This window comes from Urocitellus parryii, chromosome 13, assembly GCF_045843805.1.
Source record: "Urocitellus parryii isolate mUroPar1 chromosome 13, mUroPar1.hap1, whole genome shotgun sequence".
NCBI classification, from domain to species: Eukaryota; Metazoa; Chordata; class Mammalia; order Rodentia; family Sciuridae; genus Urocitellus; species Urocitellus parryii.
The window spans coordinates 66,741,142-66,763,727 of NC_135543.1; the positions used below are offsets into that span (position 1 = coordinate 66,741,142).

Sequence of the window (22,586 nt, forward strand, 5' to 3'; positions counted from 1 at the left end):
AAAAAGAATTTAGAGCTGCATGAATAGGGCATGAGTACAACCGAGTCAGACTTTGCAGTCCAAGTCTTTTAGCACCCCTGTTTTATTTTCCATTGACTTTCTCCCTAAGACAACAAGGGAGCCTCTTGGGGTCTAGTTAGGGGCTCTGTCTAGGTCCCCTGATAGTTCCTTAAAATAAGCTGTCTGAAGCGGGGCTTCCCTATTTTCCAATCTTCTGAGGCCATTTCATTTTTTCCACCCATAAAGCTCTGGAAGGCTCTGCCAGGGCTTCTGGGCCAACCCTGCTGGGCTCCTCCTCCCCAGAGACATCTGTGGCTGCAAAGGCAGAGGCAGGAGGGTGGTGGTGGTCCTTGCCCAGAACACTTAGGGCCCCTCGCAGCAGCCTGTTACATTTTAACCAGTGGGTGGGTGCAGCTGTGGCTGAGGATGGCGCCCCCACCACCCAGCAAAGAGGGATCTCCAGAACCACCAAGCCCAGCTCTTCTCCGGCTGCGTAATGATACGGAAATGCAAATACGCCATCATTTTGTGACCCTGTGTTGTGAAAATTAGAAAGAGGAAGTCGTGCTTTGCTACTGCATGAAGTTCAGCCCGAGAGGAAGAGACGCTTGCCTGGGAGAATAGCGAGTGGTGAGTGGGGATTGGCTCCGGGGATCTTCGCGGAGCCCTAACACTGTCTGGTTTTGTGAGGGAGACTTTGGGGTGGTGGAGGCATTTGGAGCAAAGCAAGAACCATTCGAGGGAGGCGGATGTTTTCAAGGCAGGAAGCTACTCCGTGGTGCTGAGTGGTGCCTCAGGCCGTGGGACCACAGCCTAGGTGCCTCTTGTGTCACCCAGGCCTGGGGGCAAAGCCTGGGAAGGCAGTCCCAGATGCAGGCCTTCCTATTCAATGTGGCTCCAGAAGCTTCCTCTGAAGTTCATAGTTTAGACATTGACAGACATGGCTCTTCTAGGAGGCTCTACCAGGAAGGAGGACTGAGTCCACCAAGGCCTCCTTGGGACTCCTAGCTGGGCCTGGGCAGCCTGGGGCATTGGGGATGCCACCTTAGAGGCAGGCAGCTCAAGGGTAGGGCCATAGCAGCAGCAGCAGCAGCAGCCCAACTTGGTGGCACAGTACTTGTTCACATGGTGCAGAGAGGACAACAATGCCTAAGGAAGGGTCCCGGGCAACTCCCGGGATTGGGATCACTGGCCTCTGGGATCTATGGAGCTTGCAGAGCGGGGTCCTTATTACTGGAGACGTCCATATCATTTCCATTTTTCTTGAGGTTGGTAAGCGCTGTGGGGGAATGAGCGTCTGGGAGCCAGGCCCAGGGCAATGGCAGGGATAAGAAAGTCCACCAGAGCCTTCTCTCTTGCACTGTGACTTGGGGCAAATCCCACTCTGCTTCGATTTCCTTGTCTCTTAATCTGAATTCCACTGGTTCATTGAGGTTCAGGATGGGGGCAGCTCTGAGACTATTCAGAGTGGCCCTTCCCAGCACCCAGAAGGGCCGTGGGAAGCCTTTTTAACAAAAGAGGAAATGGAGACCGAGCCCTCTGACAGCTTGCCCCCAGGCCCCCTAGTCTCTGAGTTGACTGTCTGGGTCCCCACACAAATTTTCAGAGAGGACAACACATTCAGCAGCCTGGGGCTGGGTGGGGCTGGCCGCAGTGTGGAGGGGAGGAAGTGGTTGGTCCCAGATGGGCTGTTACCAGGGCTGAGGCCCAGGTTCCGTCTTCAAGGGGACTGTCGCCTCTGCACTGAGACCAGCACCTCTCAAGGTGAAAGGCCTCTCAGAGCCACACTGGACCGTGACCTTTGCACACAGAGGCCTGGAGCCTGTTGTTCTTTGAGGTTAGAGCCGAAGTAGCCTTGTTCTGAGAGGCCTCCTCGCAGTGGGAGGGCGTAAGGTTGTGTCTGGCTTTCCTGCCCCGTGCTCTGAAGAGTGGCTCATGGGCTAGAATGATAACCTCAGGAATCTCTGAACCTGTGCTTGGAGCTCCCACAGCACCCTCCCTACCTGCCCCAGGTGGGCCTATCACGATCCCCATTTACAGAAGGGGAAACTGAGGCTCCATAGTAAAAGGAGCGGCCGAAGGAGTCCAGGACAGCCCTGGGCAGATGTGAAACCCAGAGGAGACAGGGTTTGTGGAGTGTTCTGCAGCTACAAGGAGGCTCAGGGATATGAGCGTGTGTCAAAAACAATGAACAAGGACAAAAGAAAGCCCAGAGCCGGCCACTGCAGAGACAGCCTGTCCCTGCCTGTCCCTGCACAGGGTGACTGGCAGTGAGCAGGGGCCACGCCAGCCCAGGAAGGAGACAAGAGATGAGGGGCCCTTCATTCACTGCCATCATCATCCTCGGGTCACTGGATCCTCCGTTCTGCAGATATTTCTGGGTCCTGGTAGGTGACCAGGGAGTCAGTGTCCAGTGGGGGAAATGGGCCACTGCCAGCCATGGATGTGTCTTTGCTGGTAGCGAAGAAGAGGGTGGGGAAAGACCCTGTGTGAAATGGGGACAGCCACATGACAAGTCTGGGGACAAGCCTACTGCAGTCTGGTGACATGTCCCTGTGCACACGGCACCTCCTGCTCTGCAGAGGGGGATACTTGGCCTAACTGTGCCCTGCTCTTCCTTGGGTTCCCTGACTCAGGTGCCAGGACAGTATCCTCCATCACCATCAGCCGACTGTCGGGGTGGCTTCCAGGCCCCCACAAATGGATCCTCCTTGCATCCTACAATCTTTAAAAAAAATCAGAATGGAACTCATCTTACCGACTGGGTTGCCTCGTGGCTGGCTGTCAAGAGCCGTCCTGGCCCCACCAGTCTCTGCCCCTTCCCCTCCCTCTTTGCCCCCCTCCAACACCTCACCGGCAGCCCCACCTCCCCTGGCTTGCTCAGTCTCCCTGCCTTCCCTGCTGTCTGCCATGCTCTTCCCCCTGCCTGTCCAGTGAGGGACAACTGGACTCTGGGATCTGTGAAGTGGGGTGACCCGAGCACTTACATCCTGTGAAGTTGGGGGTCTGGTCAATTAGACCCCATATTTTGTCTGATGATGGACCTTTGAAATCTGTGCAGGTTCTGTGGTGGAGGGGGTTTCCACATTTAGTTCTTACAAGTCACGCCTGGGACTGGGAGGGGGGAATTGGCCATCTGGACCTCCCTGTCTCGGCGGTGGCCTGACGGGTCACGGTGTGTTTGGATAAGAGGATGTGATGGCCTGACTTAGCCAGGACTGCTCTGAGGTGGAATGAGGCCTTTCGTGATCTCAACTTGGATTTTGTTGTTTTAAAATGTGGACTCAGTCAAAACACTATTTTTGTTTAAGGGAAAGAATATTTTAGAGGGGATATAAAAACTCCTTGCTCTGCCAGTTCAAATGAATGCATTTATTTATTCCCCCTAAATATGGAGTCCTGTGTACCAGGCCTAGGGCTGCACGAAGGAGATAAGGCTCTTCCTACGTCACTTACATCCTGAGAGGGAGGAGGACGACGGGGGGCAAGAGTGGGGGAAAGAGATGCTCTGGGGGAGAGCAGGACAGGTGAGGGTGGAGGGTGTCTTCTCTAGGGAGGGCCTGTCGGGAGCAGAGAGCTGGATAAAACAGGGAGTGAGGGGTGCTGGTCCTTGAAGTGGTATGATGCATGGGATGGGGGTGGAAGGAGAGGTCAAAGGGGACACGTATGTTGAGAATTTTGGTTTAGCTTGGAGGCTGCCAAGAAGTTCTTGGTTTTTTTGTCTTGTTTCATTTACTTTTTTTTTTTTTTTTGATAACAAGGATTAAACCCAGGGATGCTTTACCACTGAGCTACATTCCCCAGCCCTTTTTATTTTTTTTAATTTTGAGACAGGGTCTCATAAGTTGCTTAGGGCCTCTCTAAGTTGCTGAGGCTGGTTTTGAACTTAAGATCCTCATGCCTCAGCCTCCTGAGTTGCTGGGATTATTCATTTACTTTTTTAAAATGGGAAATAACAAGCATTATCACAAGTAGGATGATGTCAGGAGCCCAGAGTGTTCACTGGGAGAAGCTGCCTGAATGTATGGAAAGAATGAAATTCAGAATCTCTCCTCCCTCGCGAGGGGGACCAAGGATCTTGGGGGCTTCAGGGTCAATTGTTTGCTCCAATATTTATTATGAAAAATTTCAAATATCTAGCCAAATACATTCCCTCAAATAATTTTGTCGGGAATAGCTGTGTGCCCATCCTGAGATTCTACTTTCTTTATCATACATCTAGCTCCAAATACAGGGAAGGAATCTTATTCTATTTTAAAGGCTGAATCTTAATTTTTCTCATTTTTTTTAATGTATGATAAGGAACAGTAATATTTCATTCATGGTTGTAATGTTGGTATTTATGTTCCTTCTCAATGAAAGAAATCAAAATAGAGACTAAATATAGGAAATAAATAAAAAGTGTAAATAAATAAAGTAGAAAATTTAAAGAGAAAATAAAAACAGAAACCAAACAAAAAGTACTGAGTAAACATATAAGTAAAAATGGTACTGCCTTTGGTTTCCTGGACACAGCAACCCTGTGTGACAGGTAGCTGTCAGTGGTATGCTAGAACTTTTGCTACATTTCCGTGTGTTGACCCCCATGCATTCCTGGGCTTACTATCTCTGAGTTTCTATTCTTCCAACCTCAGACAAAAATCATTATTTCTGGACCAGTTGCATGATTTTACCAAGTTCTGCTGCAGTTGACTAGAACTTTCAGCCTCTGCTTATGACAGAGGCCTGGAGATGCTTTAGGAGACTAAAGCTGGGTGACACTGAGTTTGAACCTGGTTGTCTGGACAGTAAAGGGTAGAAACAGGGTCATGCTAGATGCAAAGTCTTGGGGCCAATAATCGTTATGTTGCCTTCAAGATGAAACAATGTATTGAGGTTGGCCATGCCACATTCAGCGTGGGGGGATGAGGGGCTGTCATGTCCCCAGGGAGAGCCCAGAAGATGGGCCTGGGGTCAGAGCAGGGGAAAGTCCAGGCAGGACCATCTATGAGGCTGGGGTTGCCTGGAGCCTCTGGTGAACTTGACTGGGCAGGGCTCTCTATTCCTCCCCTTCCTTCTCCCTCTGGATTTGTCACCCAATGAGGTGTCCTTGGTCCCAGGAAAGTGAACTCCCCCCAAAATCAGAGAGCACAGCACACAGCCCAGAGTGGGGCCAGCTCCAGCGGTATCCCCTATGGCTATAGGAGCCAATGGGTACCTGCAGAGCTCCTCCCTTCCCACATAAGCTCAGATTAGTAGAATAATACTACTAATAATTATACTACTACTAACAATAATAATAATTTGTCCTTGTGTGTCTGGCTTATTTCAGTCAGAATAATGACCTCAAGACTCATCCGTGTTGTCGAATATGTCCAGCCTCCTTCCTGAAGTCTGAATACCATACCATTGTATGGGTAGTCTGCATTTTGCTTATCCATTTGTGTTAGTCAGCTTTTCATTGCTGTAACAAATTCCTGAGATAAATCAACTTACAAGGGGGAAAGGTTTTTTTGGGCTCATGGTTTCCAAGGTTTCAGTCCATGGTCACTTGGCCTTATTGCTTTGGGTCAATGGTGGCACAGTACATGAGTGGAGGAGGCCTATTCATTTCAAGGCAGCCAGAAATTAAAAAGAGAGACTAGAAAAGGTGGGGATCCCAATATCCCCTTCCAGGACAGACTCCCAGTGAGCTAACTCCTACCCTGCCTCCAGAAGCTTCTACCACCTCCCAGTAGCACCACAGGCTGGTGACCAAGCCTTTAGCACATGGACACTTCAGAGAGATTCAAAATCCAAACTAGAGCAGACTCACCCAGTTTAAAACAGTACATGTGGGGCGCCATTCTCACACGTGATCGGGTGCCTCCCGTTGAGGGTCTGAGGCACTTTGGCAAAAGTCGAAGTTTTTCCCGGCCCTCTCCTGATGAGAGAGCCCATCCGTGTGGGGGTGTGCCTGACCACTGACCCCGGGGACCCAATCGCTGACCCTGACCTTGGAGTGCAGCCCCCCCTCAACCTTCATTGGATGGAATTCTCCCCTGAATCTCTGGTTCCCTAATAAAAGGCTAGTCCCCGGCGTGCTCGCTCTCTCTCTCCTGCTAGCCCTGAGTAATCCCTGCTGCCCTGCTGGGCGGCTAGAGGAGCGAACCAGAGAGGGGAGCCGTCTCGGACCTAGCAATAGAATTAAGGTAATTGAGTCTTGTGTTTTTATTTCGATCTCGTCTAACTAACTTTATGCCTAGAACCTCATTAATGAAACCACTGCGCAGGCCGCGTGGTAGAAGTACAAGTCACTTTTAGAGGTGGTAGTGTGACCTGGATTTGTGAGTATCTGACCGAGGCATCTGAACAGAGGCAGATACACCTTTGTCTCCTTTTCTCTCCACCCAGCTTGCCCTGGTACCTCTTTCCTGTTCTGACCCCTACCCCAATTCCAAGGCATGAGGCACTCCGCTGTGTTCTCAGCAGTGACGACAGAGAACCTTAGTTTTCATCAGTGACGACTCAAGCACTTCCCAGGCTGAGACCCCGAGGTGAGTATTCAGTGCTTCTGGGCACCTCCAGGCCATGAGGTGGTGTTGATTTGGCTGGCCCCCAATCATCTTACCTGGGTGGTCAGGGCACCCTGTGCCTTGCTCACTGCTGATATGGTCTTGCTGGGGTTTAAATGTAAAGCCACCAAACCAAGTCAGGAAAAGCTGAGCAGGATCACAGTGACTTGCAGTGACCACTCTGTCACCATCATTCAAATACAGACATAATCCATGTCTTTATGTTCCTGTCTGCTATCTCCAACATCGGTGTCTGTTATGGTCAGTTTCGATGGATGGAGTTTTGTTTTGTTTGTTTTTTTTCCCTTATTAGGGGTTGTATAGTCTCTTTGTGTGTCTAGTAATTATTGATTGGATTCTAGACGTTGTGACTTCTTTTGCTGGGAGCTGGGTTTTGTTTTGTTTTTAAATTATTTGAGTATTTTTGAGCTCTCTTCAGGGATGCAGCTAAGTTGTTAACAGTTTGGCCTTCCTGTTAAGATTTGTCAGGTGAGATCAGAACAATGGGTACTGTAGGGTTAACCCCCACTCTTAGGGCATGTCCCTCCTGAGTTCTGGACCTAATGCCCTGGAAGAAGAATATCTGAGTGTGAGTGTATGTGAGTCTGTGCGTCAACCTTGGACTTTCAAGACTGGCTGGTAGGAAGAGGGATGGCTTTGCCCTGCGTGAGCTTCAGGGAATGTTCCCTCTGATCTTTTCAGGCCATTCTTTCTCTAGCCTCTCTTGTTTCCTCACATCGACATGCTGAACAGTCCTTGAGGGACCCCCTCCACATCTCCAGGTTCTTTCTCTGTGCGGCTCTCTCCTCTCCAGGGCTCTGTTCTGTAAGCCCCAGTCACCTTGGTCTCCCAGACTCCCAGCTCTGTCTTCTCAACTTGGAGAATCCCCGTCCCCACTCCTCGGCCCAGCACGGTCTGCAGACAGTGAGTGGGAGCAACAGGGAGGCTTGTCCCATTTGATCCCTCCTCTCAGGGGTCACGGGGCTTTGCTGACTGGCTTACAGAGTCTTGTTCGTGTCCTGCTGTTTCAGGTGAGAATAAATCTGGCTTCTGTTGTTCCACCTTGATCAGAAGCATAATTCCTCGGAGTTGGGGTTGAACCAGACTCTGCCCTGCCAGACAGCTGCCTCTTGGACACGAGGGCTGAGCACAGCCCACATTCCATCCGTGTACTTTTATCTCAGTGTCATGTCTGACTTCTGGAAACTTGAGTTTATCTCCCATGCTATGAGAAGAATGCAGCAAAACACGTATTTTCTGTTGGGAAATCTTAATATTTCTGTCCATTGAGCTAGCTCAGAATGTGGCAGTAGCCAATGACAAATGTCCACCTGAAGTCGCTTGAAGAAAGGTCCACTCAGAGGTAGTCTTACCCACAGGAGCTTGTGTGGGTGGGGAGGAGCTTTGCAGGCACCCATTGGCTCCTAAAGTCACGGGGGACGCCCGCAGGAGGTGGTCCCGCAGTGGGCTGTGTGCTGTGCTCTCTGGGAGGTGAGACCACCAGGTGCCAGCTCAGGGAAGACAGCCTGTACCCGGAGGAGCCAGTTTCTGCACTGATCACCATTTATTGTGCTTAGCAGTGAGGGAGGAAGCACATAAAGAAGCTTCTGGAAGAAGAATATCTGAGTGTGAGTGTAAGTGAGTCTGTGTGTCAATGTGGGCATGTGAGAGAGGTAACGTGTGTGCGCATTACTGTGTGAATGTGTTTGTGATCAAGGTAGCTACTGTGTGCGTGTCAATGGGAGTATAGGAGCTACTTTGTGAGTGTGAGTGTGTGTGAGTGTGTGTGTGTGTGTGTGTGTGTGTGTGAGTGTACAGGGGAATGGCTATATGCCTGTGTCCTGGAGGGTGTCCAGGTGAGGTAGGGGTGTGGGCTGGGGAGAGGCCAGGTGGTGCCCTTGGCTCTCCTCATTCTGGGCACCTCCTGCATATTTAAGGTGATCTGTCCTTCCTGGTTGCAGGGCACTGCCCACGCATGGGGTGTGGCCGCTGGTGCCACCCTGCCCTTCTCTGCAATGCGTGTGGCCAGAGAGGTCAAGGATGGGCTTTGCCATGTCCTGCGTCCATCTCGAAGACCCTTGTGCCCTGCCTGGGGGTCTGCTGCTCTGGGAGGGGCCTGAGCTGCCCTTCTCCACCCCCTGCTTGTAGAACTGGGTCTTGGGGCTGCTCCGCGTGCCAGCTGGAGGAGACGGTTTCCATTCTCCTCTGCTGCTTTTCCAGTAGGTCCCCAATGGCTCCAGTTCAAACCTGCTAGGCAGGAGATTTCCATCAAATCGTCCAGCCTCTGCCGGCCAACCCCAGAACCAGCAGGAAGCAGACACTCACCTGTCAAACCTCAGTGGCATTAGCTAAGAGGTAAGTGACCATCACCCGAGGCAAAGGCCTGAGCCCATATCCTGGGGCAAGACCCACCTTCCCACCTCTCACCTGGCCCTCCCCCCGGGAGGCCTGTGCAGCAGGTGATGGTAATGGCCAGGGGGAGGAGGTGAAGGCGCTGGGGACCCCAGCCTCATCTTCTGGGAGTATCATCAGCTCCCAAAATACTATGGACACAAAAGTGCGTTATGAATGGAAGCCGCTGTGCTTGTGCTCTGGCCGCGGTTGTTTTGAACTTACTGAGCATTGGATGGCCTCATCCCACAGCTACACTGGAGAACGACTTTGTTTTTTCATGTAGAAGAACATGATTTTAAAATAACATGTTTTCCATGTGCCGTTCTCAGACAGCCTATCCAGACAGGACCCCGCTGAAGTCCCCCAGGGTGGCGACATTGCGGATGCAGCCCTACCCGACTTTGTCTTGGGGCTGCTTTCAGGGGCTCCCCTGAGCTGGGTTCATTTCTCCCTGGCAGCTTCCCACAGAACCCACTGAGTTCTGCTTCAAGGATGGAATCAGGTGAGGGATCCTCAATGTCCCCAGAAGCTGTCACCAATGCCGGGCCTGGCAGCTCCTCCCTGGGGAAGCTTCGAGAGCTTCCTATTGGAATTGGCACCCACCCAGGGGATCCTGACAGCCCGGCTGCAGCAGGAGATGGCACTCCAGACACCTGCCCCTTGGGGGAGTCCAGAAGCATCATGAAGATCCCCAACCGGGACAGCGGGATTGACAGCCCGTCCTCCAGTATAACCTGTGACAGCTTCCCCTGTGAGGAGGGCCCCGAGGTCCCCCCAGGTCCCACGATGCTAGGGCTGCACTCTGAGACTGGTGTGGACAGCCAGGCGTTGCAGGACAGCCCCCAGGAGGAGGCTGACAGTGACGTGGGTGAGGAGCCCGACCCTGAGAAGAGCCCTGCGAGAGCTGAGGAGGACACCGGCCTGGCCCAGGTAGGCCCCTCTTCCTCCATCTCGGGTACGGTCTGTGGGGGCCCTCCTTGGAGAGGGTTTGAGATCTGTGGTCCATGACATCGGTGCCTTGTTTTCCAATAAGAAGCACACATGCAAGGGGAGGGTCCTGGGGTGGGGTCAGCTGGGAAAAGCCAGGCCAGCCCCACCTGAAACCTTGGGCAGCGACCTTAACCTTGAGCCTCAACTTCCATGCTGCATGGTGGGGCATCCCCCACCCTAGGATGGGGTGATGGTCAATCTTACTGGTGGTGCCACCCACAGATGCGAGCCTCAAGGAAGGCAGCAGGAGCGCCACCCATTTTCTAAAAGGGGAAACTGAGGCACGGGGAGCATAGTGTTTCCCCAGGGTCACCCACAGGGCATGGCTGAGGCTGAGTGCCCTGTGCTCCTAGAGATGAGGGCAAGCTGCCAAATGACCAGGTCCAGGAGGCATTTGGCCGGGTGGGGCCTGCTGGCTCTGGTACAGTTTTGCTGCTAACTGTGTGGGCTTGGCAGGTGAAAGGCAGCTAGCTGTGCCTAGGCCACTGTGAGCCAGCTCTGCAGAGGGAAGGCCGGGCCCTGTGTTCATACGGGTGTTACTATTCAGGTGGGGATGTGGCTCAGTGGCTGAGTGCCCCTGAGTTCAATCCCCAGACCAGGAGACAGCTGCCAGTGAAAACATAGTTTGATGACCATAGTTCCCAGCAGAAAGGGGCACAGCATGCCCCAGGGGCCACATGGGCAGCCCGAGGGCCAGTCAGAGACAGAGCGCGAGGAAGAACTGTGGGCAGTAGCCTTGCCGTGGTGAGCAGGTGCAGCATTCCTAGCTTGGAGAACTTCAGCAGGCTTTGGGGCAGAAGGCTCTCCCTGGTTCTCTGGTACCTGGCCCTGGGGTGATGAGCACCGGTGGGTAGTAGCCCAGAGTGAGATCCTCCCAAAGGAGGTGATGGTGTGGACTGGAGTTGGTTGGTTTGCATTTGTAAGGTGTGGTAGAAGGTGGCTCAGGAGGATCACAAGTTGGAGGCTAGCCTCAGCAACTTAGTGAGGCCCTAAGTAACTTAGTGAGAATCTGTTTCAACATAAGAATAAATAATAAAAAGGACTAGGGGTGTGGCTCAGTGGTTATTCATCCCTGGTTTCAATCCCCAGTACCAGAAAAAAAGGAAAGTCTCTAGTGCTTCCATTACCCGTAAGAATAACTGTTCGCTGGGCATGGTGGCACATACCTGTACTTCCAGTGGCTTAGGAGGCCGAGGCAAGAGGATCAGGAGTTCAAAGCCAGCCTCAGCAACAGCGAGGTGCTAAGCAGCTCAGTGAGACCCTGTCTCTAAATAAAATATAATATAGGACTGGGGGTGTGGATCAGTGATTGAGTGCCGCTGAGTTCAATCCCCAGTACTAAAAAAAAAAAAAAAAAAAAGAATAAGCATTCACCATGCACCAGGTCCTTGGGGCTAGTATTGGTCCAGGAGCCCAGGATCCTGGGCTTTGTCCCTTGTTTTAGTCAACCTTCATCACTACAAATACCTGAGAAAATCAACTTACAAAGAGAAAAGTTTTATTTTGGCTGCTCACAATTTTAGAGGCTTCAGTCCATGATTGGTTGTCCTTTTGGTGGCCCATCTTGGCAAGATCACACCGTGAAGCAAAGCCAGGCAACTCATGGCCGGGGAGTGAAAGAGACCAAGAGGATGGGACTGGAGTCCCCCAATCCCCTTGCAGGCCATTTCCCCACTGAGCTAAAGGCTTCCCATTCCCCAAAGTTTCTACCTCCTCCCAGTAGCACCAGGCCAGGGACCAAATCTTTAACACACCAGCCCTTGAGGGACATTCCAGCTCCCAACCGCAGCACTGCCTCACTCAACTTGGGTCCAGTTAGGAGACCTGGTGGGGGACAGGGGGTGACACAGGTGGTGACACATCAAGCTAGTGCACCAGGCTCTGCACTATGAGGAGTTAGCTGGAACCCGAGAGTCATAAGGGAAAGGCATTAGGAAAAGTTTAGGGTCACACGCAGCAGCACTCTTCTTGGCCCTGAGGTTGCTCAGATCTCAGTGGACATGTGAGGTCGCCTGGTCAGGTGTGAAGCTGCCATTCCCACAGGGACTGGAGGAGGGCTGGGGACCACTAGGGGATCAGGATGGCTGGGCTGGCACTCCTGGATTCATGAGGTTGAGCCAATTCCCAGACAGGAATTTCTCTGGGGCAGAATCTCCACCCATTTACTAAAAGGGGATGTTCTTCTAGGGTTAGCAAAATACTTGAGGCTCAATTAGACTTAAGCATTTAACACTTTGAATTTCGGTGCTCCCTAAGTGCAGGGTGAGGCGTTGAGAATGATAATTTTTTAAACATTTTGTAGAATTCACCAGTGATGCCACCTGGCCTTGGACTTTACTTTTTTGGGAAATTTTTGATTTAATGTCCTTATTCATTATTGATCTCAGATTTTCTATTTCTTCATGATTCAGTCTTTGTAGGTTATGTGTTTCTAAACATTTATTTCTTCTAGATGGTACAATTTGGGAGTGTATGATTGTTATGGTATTCTCAGGATCTTTTTACTACCATGGTATCAATTATAGGGTTCCCTCTTTCACTTCTGATTTAGTTATCTCTCTATATAAAGTTAATCTAGTTCAAGTTTTCTTAATTTTGCTAACCTTTAAAAAAAAAACAACTTGGTTTTGTCTAGTTTTTTCTATTGTTTTTCCATTCTGTTTCATTTATCACTGTTCTGATCTATACTATTTCCTTCCTTTAGCTAGCTTTGAGTTTAGCTTGCTATTCTTTTTCTAGTTTCTTGAAGTGTAAAGTTAGGTGGCTGCTTCAGGATCTTTTTAAAAAAATATTTATATTTTTAGGTGTCGTTGGACACAATGCCTTTATTTTATTTTATTTAATTTTATGTGGTGCTGAGGATCGAACCCAGGGCCTCATATGTGCCAGATGAGTTCCCTACCACAAGTGCTGGTTAATTTGTATATATCTGTGGATTTTCACTATGCTCTTGTTTTCTAGTTCTACATTATTATATTCATCCATGTATTTGCCTGTATTAGAGAACCTTGCTGTTTACCATCCTTTCATTTCAACTTGAAGGAATCCTTTCATCTCTTTTTGTAGAGCAGGTTGAGTGCTAAAGAACTCCCTTAGCTTTTGTTTTTCTTTACCTGGGAAAGTCTTCATTTCTTTTCTATTTTTTAAAGGCAGTTTTGCCTGATGCTATATTCTTTTCTTTTTTCTGCTACTGGGGATTGAACCCAGGAGCACTTAACCACTGAGCCACATCCCCAGCCCTTTTTTGTACTATTATTATTATTATTATTTTTTAAGAGGCAAGGTCTCACTCAGTTGCTTAGTGCCTCAATAAGGGGCTGAGGCTGGCTTTGATCTCGCAATCCTCCTGCTTCAGCCTCTAAAGCCACCGGGTCAGAGGCGTGGGCCACCATGCCCTGCTCTGATGCTATATTATTATTATTTTTTAATTATTATTAGATTATCATCAGTTTATTATAAAAGAGACACGGAAATTATTTACATGATGAAAGATTTCAGAACTTCAGTGGACTGGGCAGCTTCATAGGATGTCATTTCAACAGTGATTTGTTTCAGTCTACATACTTTCCAAGAATGTCACCATCTCTAAATAAGAAGTAATCCTTGTCATCTAGAACTACTATGGTGCCTCTGTACTCTGGGAGAAGAACTTTATCTCCAACTTTCACTCTAACTGGCTGAATCTCTCTACCCTTTCCTTTAGAGCCTGATCTCACAGCTACTACTGTTGCTTGCAATATTTTTCCTTGGGATTTTTCTGGAAGCATAATGCCTCCTTTGGTTACAGTTTCGGCTGCACCCCTTTCAACCAATACTCTGTCAAAAAGTGGAAGAAACTTTCTTTTGCTGCTGATGCAGAGACCCTGATGCTATAATCTTAATTGACAGGTTTTTGTACTTTCAGCACTTTTTTTTTTTTTTTTTGGTGTTGAGGATTGAACCCAGAAGTGCTTAACCACTGAGCCACACCCCCAGCTCTTTTTATTTTTTTTATTTTGAGACAGGATCTCACTAAGTTGCTTAGGCCTTGCTAAGTTGCTGAGGCTGGCTTTGGACTTTTGATTCTTCTGCCTCCACCTCCCAAGTTGCTGGGATTGCAGGTGTGCACCAACATGTTTGGCTCTTTCAATGTTTTTTTTTTTTTAATATTTATTTAGTTGTAGATGAACATAGAATATCTTTATTTATTTTTTTGTGGCGCTGAGGATCAAACCCAGTGCCTCACACATTTGAGGCAAGCACTTTACTACTGAGCTACAGCCCTAGCCCTCTGTCAATGTTTTGAATTTATCATCCCACTCCCTTCTGGCCTGCGAATTTTCCTGGGGAATCCTCTGATAATCTCATGAAAGCCCCTATATATTAAATAATTGCTTTTTTCCTTGTTGTCTTTGATTTTGAATGTTTTGATTATAACATGTTTCTTTTAAAATTTTTTTTGGGGGGGCTGTTGTAGATGGACACAATACCTTCATTTTATTTATTTATTTATATGTGGTGCTGAGGATTGAACCCAGTGCCTCACACATGCCAGGCAAGTGCTCTACCACTGAGCCACAACCCCAGCCCTTTACAACAGGTTCCATGAGGTTCTCTCTTGATTTATTTTAGTTGAAGTTCTTTGAGCTTCTTGAATTTTTTTTTCCAAATTTGGGGACTTTCAGCCATTATTTCTTCAAAATATTCTCTGCTCTTGTCTCTTTCTTATCCTTTGTAGTTCCCACATGGATATGTTGGTCCATCTGATGGACATTCAGTCCTTTCTTTTTTCTTCTACAGTTTTTAATCCCTTTGTTATATTTTCATTTTGCTCATGCATCACTTCCTGGTTTTATTTAGTTACTTCTGTGTCCTTTTAGTTCATTAAGAACTTTTATAAAAATATATATTGATTTGTTTTTCTCAAGAAGCTCATAAATTTGTGGTTTTTAAGGGTTGGTTTGAGGTTTTTATTTTATTCCTCTGATTAGGCCATATTTCCCTGTTTCTTTGTATGCTTGTAATTTGGAGGGGTGTGTGTGTGTGTGTGTGCTGAAATCTGGGCATTTAAAAAACAATTTCCTCTCCCAATCTTTATGAAGGAAAAGTCCTTCACTAATTAGTCCAGTTAGAGGTCCTAGAACCTCTCAAACCTTCTCCAACCTATTGCCTTAGCATCTGCCTGCAGAACTGAAGCTCTCACAAACTGTTAGGCTTAGTTTTCAGTGACTTTCAAAGTCTTGTGCTGATCTCATTAGTTCTGCACTCAGATAAGACAGAGTCCAGTCCCTGGGGTGGCTGTCAGACACACCAGAACCATGGGCACATGTTTAATTCTTTGACTCTTGTCCTGCAGGAGGCCCTCTGGTATGGGAGGTTGCCTCCCAGTTGTTCCCTGCTGTGCCACATAGGGAGAGGAGCACTAAAGGTCACTGCTGTGGACTGAATGTGCCCCCCAAATCTACATGTTAAAACTTAATCACTCTAGTGATAGAACCAAGAAGTGGGGCCTTCGGGAAGTGAATAAATCACAAGGACAGAGCTTTTGTGGATAGAATCAAGGCTCTTACAAAAGGGAGGGAGGAAGGCAGGGGCTGTAGCTCAGTGCAGAGCACTTGCCGAGCACACCTGAGCCCTGGGTTCAATTTTCAGCACTGTAAAAATTAAGAAGTAATAAAATAAAAGGAAGTTTGTGGGTCCATTCTCTTCTGCTCTTCTGATATTGGAGGACACAGCATTCACCCCCCTTTTGACCTTTCATCCCTCTGTCACGTGGGGGCAAGCCTTCAAAGTCATCATTTTGGAAACAGAGACTGTGACCTCATCTGACACCAAACCTCATTATTGATCTTGATCTTGGACTTCTAGCTTGCGTAACTGTGAGAAATAGATTTCTGTTTTTTGTAAGTTCCCATTCTCAGATATTTTGCTATTGCAGTACAAATAGACAGGCATGCCAAATGCCACCAATTTTCCTACACTTTCCCCTGGAATCCCTTCTTGATTTTACAATTGTGAGTGCTGTGGCTTTTCAACTGGCCTTTGTATTTGTCCTAGAGGTTTGGTAGTCTGTATATTATTGTCAAGTCTGTGTTTCTATGGAGGAAGGAGGGTCTGCAACTTCTCAGACTGCCATCTGATATTGCTCGGCAATTACTTTTTAATTTTTTTTTTAACTTTACAGTGCTGGGGATTGAACCTAGGGCCTCACACATGCTGGGTAGACACTATACCACGGAGCTACATCCCCAACGCGGCAATATAGATTTTTCTGTGGTCACTACAGCTTTTTTGTAGTCAAAGCTCTAGGAATGGAGAGTCATCTCCGGAGTACAGCTGTTTGGAGGGGACTGGTTTGGGGAGGATTGTGCTTTTCCTGAATCCCTCCCTGGAAATAGCATCTGTGAGAACTGACACCGAATCCCAGTCCTAGTGGCCTCCTTTGGTCCTCTTGTCCCCTGGTCATCCTGGCACACTGCAGGTAACCCAGCTGCTTTCCTTCCCCTTGCAGTGTTCTGACCCGCAGAAGCTGTTCAACATCGCCCAGGAGCTCCTGCACACTGAAGAGACCTACGTGAAGCGGCTGCACCTGCTGGACCAGGTAGCCCACAGCTGAGGGGCCCGGCTTTGTCCACTTGCAGAATTCCTATGGGCAGTTTCAGAGACAAACTCTTCATCCTTACATTGATTGAACATTGCATTTGGAGTAAAAAATGCTAAAACTTTGAAAAATTTAAGTCCGGTCTAGAAACCTACGTTTTTCTTTCCATGCCTGTGGCTGTGGGGTGAAGGTTCTGCCCAACCACCTTTGGGACTCTTCTTGGTGGTTGCATGATCTGAGTATGTAAATGGCTGCTGGGCATTTTTCTGCGTAAATAAGTTGGGGTGGGAGTGCCACACATCAGAGTTCACGAGGTGACACGGGGCCCCTGAGCACAGGAAATAAAGTGCCCGTGGAAACCAAGACTTGACAGGGTGCATTGCTTCTGCTTGAATCTCAGAAGCCAGAGAAGGAAATCTTGACTTTTCATTTCTTGTGAGAAGGGGAACAGGAAGATGTCTTGCTCCTTCCCCAGGGACTGCCCCTGCCTCGCTCACAATTCTCAGCTCTAAATAAGCTTGGAACCAGTTTAATGACAAAAAAAGACAACAACTCTGGCATTCATTAAGAAAAACAGGGTGGGGACACTGCCCAGGCCCCCCCGCTGTGACAGATGCCTCTTGCGGTAACTGCCCACCATGGTCCGTGCTCCCTGGTGGACATGGGCTTCTTCATGCCCAGGTTTTCTGCACCGCGCTGACAAAAGCGGGGATCCCTTCGGAAGTCACTACTGGCATCTTCTCTAACATCTCCTCCATCTACCGCTTCCATGGTCAGTTCCTGCTGCCCGAGCTGCAGCGGCGGATCACGGAGGAGTGGTGAGTACCAGCCACGGCCCCCCGGCTCCTTGTGCAAGAACCAGGCAGCACCTGGGGGGGCCTGTCTCGCGGTGGCCTGGGTGCCTCCCTTCTTGGCCTGGTCCTAGGTCCCAATCCCAGCCCCACTCTTCCTTGCTGGTGACCTTGATGGGCCACATAAGGTCTCCAAGCCTTAAATTTTGAGGAAACTGATGATACGAAAATGAGGGGATTTTAAGTCACAGGGATCCACGGAATTGAAATGAGACTCGATATCCAGAAACACAAGAGGGTGAACAAGTAGTGCTAGTGGGTTTTATTTTCCTTTCTAGCATGCACTGCACCTTGGCTTTGAAAAGGAAGGAGATTTCCTCCCCATCAACAGGAGATTATAGATCTTCCTCCTCGGTTGATCCTGCCCCTCTGTGGCTTCTGCCCATTCTTAGCAAAGGCTTGGTTACAAGACACGATTAGTGACACATCACAGACGAGGCCCCTCAACCCGTCATTTCTCCTTGTTATGTGCACCCCCACCCCAAATTTGGGGAAACCTAAAGCTAGGCTTAGGGCCCCTGCTGTCCACCTCTTTCACAAGCCTGGCTTCCTCTTGGTGTCCCCAGAGACTAGGACCAGGGGACTTGGCTGGGGATTCTTTCACCTGTAGCCTAGGGGGGTGCTGAGTCGCTTTGTGAATATTCAGGACAGAGTCCAGCTGCAGAGCAGGATACACTGTGTCCCCCCCGGTGGTCAGGATTGGGTGGGGCCTTGCTGACAAAGTCCTTGTGGGTGAGAGACAGATTCTCCTTTCATGCCACAGAGATTCAACCGTAAGGGCCTAACAGGAGCCTCCCCCACTCCCTTTCTGGTGCAAGGGAACCACCACTTCCCCACCCTCCCGTCCCCGAGTTGCTGGGCCTTTCGATCAAACCCACATGTATCCTTTCAAAGGAGCACCACAGCTAGGCCTTTGTGCCCAAGGCTTTTTTCTTTCTTTGTAAGTATTTACTTAGAATAAATCCCCAACAGAGAGCTCCAAAATCAAAGACTAGTAATATGCTTTTTTACTTCTCATGACTTATTCTCAAAGCCCCATCCAGAGGAGAAGGAAGTTTGTATGATGGTGCAGCGTGAAGGGCTGCTCCCTGGTGACTGTCGGCATTGGACAGAACCATCGTTTCTAACCTTTGCTCACTTAAAAGGTGTAAAGTTGATCCTCTTATGAACTGTGACCTGTCACCCAAGGGGTCCCCCTACTGCTCGTGCTCCTGTGTTTGGGCTCCGATTCTCAGCCTGAGCTGTTGAGGAGCTTCATAGACATCTTCTCCTCAAATGTCCAGTGACATGTTATATTCTCCTCTCCAAAACATAGGGGAGGAAACAGGCTCAGAGCAGGCGACCAATGTGCCCACCGTCACACAAGACAGGGACTCAGGTTGTTGCCCTTGCCTGCCCCGTATCCCCCTGTGCAGTTCATGGGTGAAGTTCATGTCCTTTAACCTCGGGAGGCCCCTCCCACCCAGGCTGCTTCTCTGATGACCCTCCTCCTCTAACAAGGGACACAAACCCCCGGCTTGGGGACATCCTGCAGAAGCTAGCCCCGTTCCTGAAGATGTATGGCGAGTATGTCAAGAACTTTGACAGGGCGGTGGGGCTGGTGAGCACGTGGACCCAGCGCTCGCTGCCGTTTAAGGACGTTATCCACAGCATCCAGGTAGGTGGCCGCAGGGTGTGGGCACAGACGTCCTCCAGGCTCGTGCAGCTGGGTGCATTGGGCGCAGAGAGAAAATCAGTAAAATTATGGGATGGGTCCTGGTGCTCTACAGACACTTCACTCTGACTCCCAGGGACAAATCGTCATTCCCATTTCACAGATGGATAAATCGTGGCTTAGCAGCACAGATGATTATTTGATAGAACCTGGATTCAGAGATCTGACTCCAAGTGTCCCTCGAGGTGTAGGGCAGGCATTTAGCAGGTGTCCTATTATCTTTTTCTTTGTCAGCAACAGCCTGTTTATAACCACCCTTGTCTCCCGCAGTGTTGGTCTTTTTCCTGCTGATTCACAAGGTTTTTGTAGGTTAAGAACCTCAACTTTTATCTGTCACCTTGACATGATTTACTTTTGCCCAGGAATCTTTGATTTATTAGCTTTACAGTGAGGATGGCCATATAGAATTTTTGGTTTTTAAGTACCTACATTCACCACAGGTACAAAAGGTAGCTTTTTAAAAAGATAGACCACTATAGTGTCCAGATGGATTGGGATGTGTGGGAAGAACCCAGGTTCATTTTTTGAATGAATGCTAGTCTCAACATCAGTAGTGACCCCGAATGTGCATGCACACACACATACACGCACACCACACGCCTCACTGTAGCTTGGAGGGTTCCTGGGCCCTGAGTGCTCACCACTGGGTATCTGGAGTGGCCCCTAATACCTTTTCCCTAGGCTATGTGTCATGAGGTCACCATGGTCTCCTAGTGCCCCTGACTCAGAAGCAGAGTCAGTCCCCAGAAAAGACCACCATGTCCTCTCCCTGAGCCCCTCCTTTCCCCCTTTGACCTCTCTCCTTATACTTCTTAGCTGGCTCCTCCCTGGCTCTCACCCTGGCTGTCCCCACAGAACAGCCTCAACCAGCTGCATTTGCTGACCCAGCAGCTCCCCCAGGACACTCTCACCACTGCCCAGCTCACATTGTCCACAGAATCAGCGACAGCCAGGCCTCCAGGGCAGACAGGGCCCATCCTGAGCGGGGTTTCTCAGAGGGTGGAGCATTCAGCTGGTGGAGGTGCCATGGTTTTTATGTCCTCAGAGGAGACCAGGACAAAAGTCCACTTTCCAGGACACAGGTTGCAACATGCTTTCGTTCCCAGGAAGTGTGTTCCCCTTAAAGTCAAGGTACCATCAATTATTCAGAGGGACCATGGCTGGGGTCCCCTCTGCTCCTCCCTGGCCCAACCTGCACATGGCCTGCGTGTCCTTCCTTGTCCTCATGCTTAAGTTTGCCGTTTTCTTTTCTTCTCTTTCCCCTACTCTGCCCCCTTCTCTTCTTCCTACATTGTCATCATCATTGTCATCATCATCTTAACACCATCATTGAGGAAGCTGACCTCCGTCTAAATTTGCATTGGCCCATCGATATCTGACTTTGTTATTTGGAGAAAGAACAGAAAAAAAATCGGGGTTCATTTGGTTTGTTCCCCAGGTTGCTGTCAGCCGTGTCTCCCCTCTGGGTCTCAGAATGCAGGAGGAGGGGAGGGATACTCTGGGAGCGTGCTTTCTTCCTGGGAGATGTGACACTACTCATGTAGCCACGCACCATGACAGTATGCGCCACGGAGCTCAATAAGCAGCTCCTTCCTGAGATGAAGACAGACACTGAGCCTGGCACAGGCTGCTGTCCCCCATCCACATTAGGCAGATATCGTCCCAAGCAACATCTGTCTGGGGACACTTGCTGGCCGTCATGGCCCACAGTCACCTGTTCCCACACCCTGGGCAGATCTCTGAACCAGGCAGGCTGTGGGAGGGCTCCACCCCTTGGAATCAGCAGGGTCCAGCCATTCTCTGTAGATGACATTGCCACCCCCCCCCCAGGGACCTACACCATGTCTGTAGACATTGATGTTGTTCCTGGCATCTGGTGGGTGGAAGCCAGGGATGCTCTGCCATGCACAGGACAGCCCACAGAGTCTCCCACCCAAATGACCAGAGGCCAAGGCTGAGAAGCCCTGGAGTGGACAAAACAGTATAGCATCACAGTCAAGTTTCCTGTGGCCTCTGGAGATTTCCCTCTGTGCAATCCAAGGCATATTTAAAATTAAACATTTGTTTTTAAATAATTTTAAACACTTACAAAAAAAGTTGCAAAAATGACAAGTTGTTACAAACTGGTAGCATTTTGTCCTGTCCATCATCCTCTCTTTTTTTGAGTCTTTGAAGACAGAGTTATAGACAGTTAGCCTTTTCCCTTAAATGTGAATGAGAATGTTCTCCTGTGTCACCACTGAGCCACATCCCCACTCCTTTTATTTTCTGAGACGGGGTCTCACTAACTTGCTTACAGCCTTACTAAGTTGCTGAGGCTGCAATCCTCCTGTCTCAGCCTCCTGAGTCGCTGGGATGACAGGTGTGCACCACTGTGCCCGGCCACTCTTGTGTTTGTAATGAAAAAGTCTGTAGCACTCTGAGCAGCTCTAGGTGTGAGGAGAGATGCTGGCCTGATTCCCTGTAGGGAGAGGAAGGAACAGCTTTCTCCATCTTCCAGCCAAGGGGAGAGGAGGTCAGCTCAGACCCACGCATGAGCATGGTGTGGAAAAATCACTCTAGCCAGCAGGGGGCAGTCTTGTCCTGGTGTCCATTTTTCCATTAAGGGTGTGAGCTCTGGGCCTGCAGCCATCCCAGTCAGGGTTCTGGTCCTCTCTGAGCCTTAGCTTCCCCGTTATAAAGCGTGGTCGGTGGGGCTGGGGTTGTAGCTCAGAGGTTGAGCATGTGTGAGGCACTGGGTTCGATCCTTAGCACTACATTAAAAAATAAATTAAAAAATAAAGATATTGTGTCCATCTACAATTAAAAAAAAAAAATGTGGTCTGTGCCAGTCGTGTCTTCAAGGGCAGACCGCTCCAGGCAGCCTCCTGGGTCTGTGGTGGCCAGCAGCAGGAGCAGGGCCAGTGTGGACGTGCATGTCCTCAGGGTGCCCCGCACTGCCCTGTGTCCCCGCAGAAGCAGGATGTGTGTGGGAACCTGACGCTGCAGCACCACATGCTGGAGCCCGTGCAGAGGGTCCCCCGCTACGAGCTGCTGCTCAAGGACTACCTGAAGAGGCTCCCCAGGGGGGCCCCGGACTGGAAGGATGCGGAGAGTGAGTGGAGGCGCCGGGAAGTGAGGGGGCCTGGGATGGGACAGGGACAGCTGCTGAAAGCCCTGGGGTGGGGGAGAGGGAGAGAGGCAGAGACACAGAGGGACAGAGGAGAGAGAGGCAGAGAATCTGAGAGACAGAGGGGGAGGGAGGGAGAGACCGAGACAGAAACAGAGGACGGGGAGAGAGACATACAGAGAAGGGGAGATAGGGGAGAGAGAGAGAATCAGAGAGACACAGAGAGAGAAGCCCTTGAGGAAGTGACTTAGTGAATCTCCTCCAGCAGACTTAGGAGGGGGACTTATTTATTATGTGCTGCCAAACGCTGGTGCCATCCAGAGTGTAGGCCCCCACAGGACCTGGTGGGCCTGGTGAGGGCCGCTCCTAGTCCCCTAGCAGTGACCGTTGTGGCTGGTGGCAGACAGGACAGGAG

General features: G+C 49.7%; 1 protein-coding gene and 1 pseudogene across 1 annotated transcript in view; one reads left to right on the forward strand and one right to left on the reverse strand.

Moving 5' to 3' along the window:
• Window positions 1–559: 559 nt before the first annotated feature.
• Fgd3 (FYVE, RhoGEF and PH domain containing 3) overlaps window positions 560–22,586 on the forward strand; it is a 42,048-nt gene continuing 20,021 nt past the window's right edge. Inside the window, exons 1-8 of the mRNA XM_026406934.2 lie at window positions 560–630; window positions 6,373–6,515; window positions 8,754–8,888; window positions 9,386–9,857; window positions 16,408–16,497; window positions 17,179–17,315; window positions 18,849–19,005; window positions 22,018–22,156. Of these exons, the coding sequence (XP_026262719.2) occupies window positions 9,420–9,857; window positions 16,408–16,497; window positions 17,179–17,315; window positions 18,849–19,005; window positions 22,018–22,156 (961 nt within the window). The 5' untranslated portion in view covers window positions 560–630; window positions 6,373–6,515; window positions 8,754–8,888; window positions 9,386–9,419. The remainder of the gene's footprint in view (window positions 631–6,372; window positions 6,516–8,753; window positions 8,889–9,385; window positions 9,858–16,407; window positions 16,498–17,178; window positions 17,316–18,848; window positions 19,006–22,017; window positions 22,157–22,586) is intronic.
• LOC113195406 (10 kDa heat shock protein, mitochondrial pseudogene) lies at window positions 13,469–15,216 on the reverse strand (annotated as a pseudogene).